The sequence below is a fragment of the Daphnia carinata genome, chromosome 1, assembly GCF_022539665.2.
Source record: "Daphnia carinata strain CSIRO-1 chromosome 1, CSIRO_AGI_Dcar_HiC_V3, whole genome shotgun sequence".
In the NCBI taxonomy this organism is placed as follows: domain Eukaryota; kingdom Metazoa; phylum Arthropoda; class Branchiopoda; order Diplostraca; family Daphniidae; genus Daphnia; species Daphnia carinata.
The window spans coordinates 13,165,678-13,174,196 of NC_081331.1; the positions used below are offsets into that span (position 1 = coordinate 13,165,678).

Genomic DNA, 8,519 nt, shown 5'->3' on the forward strand with positions numbered 1-8,519 from the left:
AAGATACTTTCTTAAATAACAATGTATGTATTAATACTAGCAAAGTATCTTGTCAAACCCCCCACCCCCTTAACCTTTAACGGATCGATTTTTTTTTATAATATTCAGTATGAACCGGGCATCAACCTAAGACTTTTGTATTTTGCCCGCAATAAACAAGATTTATTACATTCGAAAACAATATGAAAAACCTTTCAACTAAATATTGGCCAAACAATCGAGATTTTCGCGATATAGAATTTACCTTTCATTCCTTTTTCTGTTTCCAAGCCACAATACGTAGTTTCAAGTCTTCAACAGGCATCAGCATGTCCTCGGTAAGAGGTTGCCGATTAAAAGGGTCGGTGGATGAGTTGAGCAAGTGACGGAGGATGACGGCTCGATCCATAACTTTTCCGCTAGGTAACAAAACAGGATCGTCCATGAGTGTGTCCATTAGCGGATCACGAAATTCCTCCGGAGCATCACTGAAGTCCAGCTCACGTTTTTGATTTTGAAGGACAATCCGTTGCGCTTTCGCAGACAATTCCCTCCAATGAGCAATCTGAGGAAAATTAATTGCGTTCATGGAGTCAATTCCTATTCTAAACGAATCAAACGCGCCACATACTTGAAGAGGGGCTTTGATTAAGGCTCGCTCCAAACGCACGGCCGCTTCTTCGAAGAGTTCAAAACGGAAAGATCTCTCGTCCGCTGCCAGGGCTTGAGCGAACACATCAGAATCCAGGTGAAGATAAATATCGGTTAGTTGGTCCAGAACTCGTCGAGGCTCCCATCCATAATTATCAGCATTTTTCACTATTATGATTTATTGTGAAGTCTGTCACACATCCGACTCCGTTTGAATTAAAATTAACGATTAACCCATACCTTTAAAATGTTTACATTTCGGCCCACAGAGCTGTTGCAAATTGAAGTTAAGCATCGCTGCTAACCGATCGATCAGCTCGGGACGTAAAAATGGATCCGGTACGTGTTGCGTCAAATAATGAAGCATGTCAACCGTCTCACGAGCAAGTGTTAAGTACGATTTACACATACGCTCATCGGTGGCAAGTTGTCGCAACCGCGTCTCTTTCTGCTCCTCGGGTTGTTGGTCCCAGCTAGCGCGGTTTTCCATCGCTTCTTGTACCTCATGAATTCTTCTTAGTGACTCCAGGCTTTCGTCTAATAGGAAGGTTGTGTCGTTCATCAACATGTTGATGAACTTGACAAACTGTTTGCCTGATTTGAGCTCCTGTATAACTGTCTCCCGATGAATTGGACTCTGCCATAAACTCTAGAAACAAGTTTTTTAAAAATGACACAAAAACTCTACTAACAAACCCTTGATCCAATGAAACTGAAATTTATAAAAACCTTCAATATGATGCTGATGTGAAATCGAATTGTAAACTTGTCATAAAATTCTGATGCCGCTCCGGTGGATTCTACATCTGCATAGAATTTCATCAGAGCCGGAGGCAAAGAGGATTGACTAATTGGATGAGTCAACAACCGCTCGTGTAACGTCTCTGTTCGAGGCTATGCCAACAGTGATAATAATAGCGTACTTTAACACGATAAGTAATGGTAAATGCAATGTACCTGGACTGCGGGATTCATCATAAAGAGCACTTCAACGAGCTTGGCTACCAAATAAGGGTTGTTGAAACAATTGGCTGAACAAACCAGAGTAAGCAACCATGTCATGACCATTTGATCCATCGTTCGTGCGACAATTTGAGGCATATGCTGCAGGGCCAACAGAAGGAATTCAGCGATATCTTCCACATACCTAAACAGACATAACAATTTCGTTAACGGGCCACGTGTGCAGTACCACGGGTGAAATTGCAATTATCTGTGTGCATTCTATAACCGATGACCCTACGGGGCCGCCGTTATTGACTGTCCGGTTAAATCTTATAGAATAAAAGCTCTGAAATTACCATTCTGGGTAGTTCGCAAATAGAACTGTAGCTTTAGATGGAAGAGTTGAGCTACTTGAGGCAAACATTATTTCAGGACAAAGGGTTTGCATTTCCAATTCAGCAGCCATACTGTTGAAATGCATGTAGTTACTGATGAGTTTTTCGTCCATCAAGGCAGCCTCTGCGCATGGTTTGCTTAATAATAGTTTTTTCACCTAAGAAAAACCAACAATTATGGAATAAAAACAAGTTGGGAATAAGCAAGTTTTAACTGTAGACACACCTGTTCTTGCCACATGGCAATAAGTTCCCTATTTCGACGGGCGGCTGGTGTTTGACTCCACTCCGTTTCGGTATTTTGCATCTCATCAACCAGTTTCTGGTAGTCTTTAAGAGCACGCATCCTTCGCTGATGACGCCGGGCAGCCGGTAAGTAAGCTAAATGTTGGGCATGTAACGTCATAAACCAGCACTCAGTTGGGAACTTGCATTCCTGCCAAGTGTGACCGGAATCTGGCTGATTGAGTTGTTGCACCCATTGCTGGCTTTCTTGTGAATTGACTCTGATTTTGGTCTCATTGGACACACTAGCGCTAATGCGACTTTGTGGATGAAATGGGTAAAATGTATCGACCTTGTCAAGCTTGATCTTGAGTGAAAGTTGATGCATGACAGCAGCAAGGTTGAGGAAGAATCCATCACCAGCTACAAGTCGCGATTCTACGTTTATCATTGAGCGCTTTTCGTTTCGTTTTAGCGCAGTCGCGATCCACTGTAATGTAGCCTCGCGTGATCCACTGTTAGCCAACAGGGCGTAAAAAACCTAAAATCGGAAGAATGGTTAATTTAAAAGAAATAAAAAAAATGTAAAACAGAGCATACAATCCTAGTATTAATTATTACCTTATGAAGCAGGTTGCGCGTGAGTTCTAGCTCCTGCTGAAGACTTGAAACCATTGGGCGAGAGTCACTTGTCGAAGTCTGTAGTTTTTCGGCGATTCGAGAGTCATCTTCAGCGAAAAGGGATGTACACAAAAACGGACCAAGGAAAGTAAATTTTGCAAACTCGCGGCCACTTGCATCAGTCAGTGGTTCCACCAGCCAATTCCCCAGCTTTATCATAAGATTGCAAAAAGGTCGGATAGAAGAACTGGCGCCCGTCCGACACTCGCACAGATCACAAAGGACTTGCAGGGCAGCTGTATGAGAACTATCAGACACAGAGCCTTTCTGAGATTCCTTCCTTATAACTAGGAGCAAGGGTGAGAAAATTTTCTTAAAGCGAACAGCATCTGCTTCCAGATGATGAACCAACTCAAAGAAAAATTCTGAAGGTAAAGTATGTCTCTTAAGATGTTCATAAAGCATGTTATAGTAATTCTTCTTGACAGGCTCTGTGAGGAAGCCTTCCAACAAAAGGGCAAGGGCAGCACAGAGCTCAGTTTTGATGTTCACAAGTAGCTCCCTTACTGCAGATATACTGCATTTCTTGGAATATTTTTTCTCATGTTCTTCCATTCTTGAATAGCAATCAATCAAGTACTGGAGACAGTTGATTTGAGAACCATCTTGAAATAACTGGGTTGGCTTGTCCGCAGAATACATTATTAGGTCTAATGCTTCCATGATCAAGTCAGTCACTGTTAGCATAACACTATTGTTATCCATGTGGCCTATGCTTGTCAAAACAGGATGGGTTGGCCAAACTGAAGATAAAATTATGCAGGTCTTCTCAGATTTGAGGGAAATACGGAGAATTCTTGTAACAGTTGAGTAAAGGAAATTTTCAGTATAAAAATTGTCAGCAGTAGACTGGACTTTGGATGGAGTGACTGCACATTCATCAGTATCCATGGCTTCAATTTTTCGTGGTGTTGTAGTATCCATGTCCACTGCTTCGATCTTCCGGGGAGTAGTTCCATCAATGTCCATTGGATAGTTTTTAACAGGTGTGGAAGGTGTGTACAACATGGACCCATTTTCCATGAAAAGAGCATTGCTCGGTTCCGCTGAAGTTGTGGCTGGAGATAAACTGGGACTGCTCAGTGGACCAACTCCAGTGGACATGACTGCAAGTCGAGCCAATCTACGCTGACGTATCTGCATAAATGAAAGTAAGAATAATAGAAACGGAAATCTTCAAAAAGAACAAAATTTTTACCTCTTCCTGAGTAAGTTCACTCATTTTTACGCACAAACAAAATGTTTAAATTATCACCAATCTTGTCTAGTCATTTGTATCGCCAAACCAGCTGATTCGAACAAGAATAAAGAAAGCACCAGAGTTGGCTGTTAGGGTGGAGGATAGCCGATACAGTGGTATACTTCATTTATCGATTCTTAGCACTTCGATTTTTAAAAACGTTTGCATTATTTTTCGATCACATGCAATCAGCAAAAAGTTAAAAACTTAAGCTTTATTTATGATTTACATAAAAGCTCTCAGTAATTGTTACGCCCAAGTCGATAACCATCTGAACCCCACGAAAAAATAATAAGCCGCAGGGTTTTTACCTTAGTCCGTGTATGGGTGGATGTTGCAAACATGTATCTGTGTGTAGGGAATTCCGCGTGAACAGTAAAAACAAATTGTGTAACGTCATGCCAATTTAGCTACGACGTTATAAACACACGGGAGATCAGCGAGCGTAAAGCAAGTCTTACAGTAACCTATACTTTGAACATACATGATCATTTTGCGATAAAAGCATAAATTTCACATCACATTTCACATTTATTAGTTGTAGAAAGGTAACTCTTAACAGAAGCATTTTTGAAAATTTTTACCTTGTAGTTTTCATGCTCCTTGCGCTTCAATGCTGCCACAAAAAAAACTAGAAAGAATTCGAAATGTTACGTTTATCATGTGCCTTATACACAGAATATCGCTTGGCTCTGTTTTCGAGTGTCGAACGCTTGAGAAGCTGCAAGAATTTCAGTACAATGCACGAGCTGAACGTCCCAAAAAGAAAATAGAAAAGGAGCTTGCATTACGTTTTGAATAGAAAACCTCGAACTTAGCCTCAGCTCTGGAACCATTTATCTTTATTAGCAGAAGGGGTGCATTACTTGGCAACAACGTGCCAAACGCGCAGGTTCATACATAGTGATAATTGCTGCATGTTTGCGCTGCCAAAAAGTCTTCAGAGTTGCTTCATCTTACTTTTGGTAACTTCTTCCTCATTGCATCTGAAAAGTAAGTAAACTTCATAAAATGATTTCCCATTCTTGTACATTAACAAACAGAGCTGAACACGTGAGAGAACGAATTGGAGATGAATAAATAAGCCAATGCACGCGCTCACGGGTGAAACAAGTAATTTAGACAAAAAACATACCTAATATGTTGCTGATTTGAAGCTTCCTTTTTTCCGGTTTGATTTTTTTGTCAAAAAATATTTCCTTCAACTTATCGAGTTCAATAGCCGCAGAACCAAATTGAACATCCTGGGCTTGAAGTAAGCCTATTTGTTGAAGAAAAAAGAAAGTATTTGAAATTAAATAATGCTTTTTTCGTCAATATTTTGTCGAAAAACTATTACCGCTGAGGTATTGAAAAACCAGTTCAGCACACTTGGCAGCGCTTTTCGTTTCCAACTGAGCCCATAGAAAACAAATTATGAGGTTCTGATCACGGCACTGGGGATCTATTGCCTGCTTCTTGCTACGGCTAGATTCTAACCGAGCTGAGAATGGGAATGGGCGAATAAAATTGCGAATTAGCGATTCCCCGTATTCAAGCTGGAACCAATTCAGCAACTCCAAATGATTTTCTGACTGCTTCATGATACTCAACAGTGTGAACATCACATTGGAGATGCACGTAAGTAATGCAATGCTCTCTATTCCAACCAGTGAGTTAGCTAAAATCAAAACAGAATTTCATTAGTAACACGATAATTAACAAATCTTGAAAGCAGTTAGGGCCGTACCTTGATCTTTATTTAGCTGCTCGCTAGCCATGGCTTCAACCCACGTTTCAATTAAGAGAGGAAGAATTTGAGAAGCGAATCCCTGAATATGGAGGCTAGGTGAATTGCTATCATTAACTGACAAATGTCCTGGTTTCTGAATATTTAGTCTAACGTCAAAGTTTCTTTTCATGTACAGGGGGCAAGATTTTCCATGATCAAACACAATATCTACTGTGTTTGACTGGTATTCTGTTTGGTTTTTCTCAAGAAGTAAAATAAGAAGTTGATTGACACGGGTAAGCACTTCTTGCCTCCATTTTAACGACGTCAGCCGTTGAGTAGGATTAATTGTCAGTACGCGCCTATCACCTTTTGAAATATCTCGAGACGAGATCTGTTCCAGAAAGTTAGGAAGAATCTGTTATAACAAAAAAAAACCTTGATTGTTATATTTAGCTTAGCAGATGAGTTTCTAAGTTTCTAACATGAAATACTAGACCTGCATGGTGGCTGTGGAAACCAGACCAGGAACATGATTGAGGAGGATGTCCAGAAGTAAATGAGAGTCCTTTTGAATATCTAGTGAGATATGATTCATGCAGCATACTAGGCGGGCATTAAGAAGAGGGAAAAAGGGAGCAATATTTTCAGCTGAAGTAGATTGAATAATGTGCTCCAGTAATTTCAGTGCACACTTTCGAACTGGGGCATCACGCACAGACATTAATTCTGACACTTTGCTCAAGAGCGATGACAATGAAACATCGAGTACAGCTGGAAATTTAACCAAAAGCTCCTTCATCCCATTGATACCATCTTGTTGTACACCAGCATTGAAATGGCCCATGTGGGCTAAAAGTTCCTATTAATCAAACAGTGTTATACATGTAAAATTTTGGTTAAATTACCTTTTTTACATCAATTACCTTGAACGTTTGTTTTCTGTGATTTAATGGTACTCCGCTATCTTCACTGGGTCGTAAATGGTCAGGCAAAACTATTTTCTTACTTTTAAAGCTAGTATCTGTCACATTTAAGCCTTTGGGTAGCAACTGTCCTTTTTTCCTTTTTCCACTTTTTTCGGCTTTAAACGTGAGCTTCAATTTAATTTTATTCTTTTCCTTACGGAATTCTTTCTTATGTTTAGTGCTTTTAGTCATTTCAGAGAAATTTTTAACACGTGATTTTTGAAACTAAATTAAATTACAAACACGCTGGTTTGTTGGTTGGGCACTTTCATTCTTTCATCTGCTACGTCTGCTACGTTGCCTCGTTGCATAAATTTTTATTTGTTGCGCATCGCGCGCATTTCGAATTCGAGCAACAAAAATATTGTAAAGAATAAAAAAACAACAAAAATAAGGATACTTACGATTGTCCTATCCTATCCTTACTGAAACACATTAAGGAACATAAAAACTTACATAAAAACTTACGGGTATCGAAGAGGGTCACATATCCCGATGATTAGCTGCCTGCATCCATGAACCGTCTTTCAGGCCATGGGGAGTCCTACGAACAACCTACGTTCTACGATCACCTCTTCTCTACCTTCAGTTTGTTGGTCGATCTACAACGTGTAGTAAGCGGTACTACAGATCGATGTATACGTGTTCTTGTGTATGTGTCGTGTAGGTGTATGTGTGTAGTGGTTTTTTTTATTGTTGTGCCATTTAGCCCCTTTATAGTAGGCATGGCTCTTCTTTCTTCTCTTCTTTCTTGCAGTCTTCTTCTATCCATTTTGTGAAGAAGATGTCCGAAGCGATGAGAATTTTCCGAATCTGTAGTGAAGATGCTGAATGTTGCGTAATCCGTTGAATCATCTTGAATGATGAAGTGGAGGGAGGGTGGGAGGACATGGAGGGAGGGGCGGGAGGAAATGGAGGGCTTGGAAATTGGCGGTGGCGGGACTTGAACCCGGGGACTACAGATTACAAAGCGTGGGTGATAACCACTGTGCCAGGACCGCACATCTTGGTTTGGTTAGTTTTGGGTGTCACCTATTCATATAGGCGGCTTATGTAGATAGTGCGGGAAAGTGAAGTATGGCGCTGTGGCATCATTTGCGGCTGCCTTACTGATTGCACAGGTTCGAGTCTTTGTTGACATATTGTTTAACGCTTTTTTTTTAGCAAATTTGATCTACGGCCATTTTTTTGCTTGTCAAACACCTCCTTTTTCCCTTTTAGTCATTAACTCTCTTATATCAAGTTCATTGTTTATAAACTAATGAAATAAAAGGTATCTCGTTGTTTCAAAAGTGTACTATAATATTTGAACTACAACATGCATAAGGAAAGTCTAAATTATTTACATATCGTAGCGAGGTAGACACATTGATACTGCACAAAACAGAAATCAGGATTGCTTGCGTGTCTATTCAACAGATTAGCAGAGAAGACGCCGGAGCAATCCTTAATATTAAAAAGACAACTGATGAGCATGCGATCATTTTCATTAAGAAAAAACCTTGCATATTGAGGGCAAAATTTAAAGGAAGTGCGAAAGAATTTTTTTTTCTCTTTTTTCTTTTTCCAGACAATCCTCTCATAACAGAAACATTACGGGGACCAGTAGAGAAATTTGAACATAAAAAACGAAACTAGCAATGGAGAAAACTAAAGAAAAAAAGCACGGTACAATGTTACAAATAGAAGAATTGGCTGCGTCAGCTGAATCTTGAGGATATCAC

The 8,519-nt window shown here is 40.0% G+C and overlaps 3 protein-coding genes across 3 annotated transcripts in view; 1 reads left to right on the forward strand and 2 right to left on the reverse strand.

Moving 5' to 3' along the window:
* Window positions 1-8,519, forward strand: part of LOC130691329 (diphosphoinositol polyphosphate phosphohydrolase 2-like) — a 100,084-nt gene that overhangs the window by 24,054 nt on the left and 67,511 nt on the right. The window lies entirely within an intron of this gene.
* Window positions 124-4,229, reverse strand: LOC130691422 (ubiquitin conjugation factor E4 B-like). Its single transcript, XM_057514367.2, has 9 exons — window positions 4,075-4,229; window positions 2,817-4,013; window positions 2,197-2,736; window positions 1,932-2,128; window positions 1,588-1,777; window positions 1,360-1,524; window positions 871-1,279; window positions 611-798; window positions 124-544 (listed from the first exon to the last, which is right to left on the reverse strand). The coding sequence occupies exons 1-9, from the start codon at window positions 4,096-4,098 to the stop codon at window positions 248-250; spliced, it is 3,207 nt and encodes a 1,068-aa protein (XP_057370350.1). The 5' UTR covers window positions 4,099-4,229; the 3' UTR covers window positions 124-247.
* Window positions 4,942-7,071, reverse strand: LOC130691191 (testis-expressed protein 10-like). Its single transcript, XM_057514096.2, has 6 exons — window positions 6,754-7,071; window positions 6,327-6,689; window positions 5,846-6,245; window positions 5,456-5,776; window positions 5,252-5,377; window positions 4,942-5,102 (listed from the first exon to the last, which is right to left on the reverse strand). Exons 1-6 carry the CDS (start codon window positions 6,985-6,987, stop codon window positions 5,068-5,070), a joined length of 1,479 nt encoding a protein of 492 aa, XP_057370079.1. The 5' UTR covers window positions 6,988-7,071; the 3' UTR covers window positions 4,942-5,067.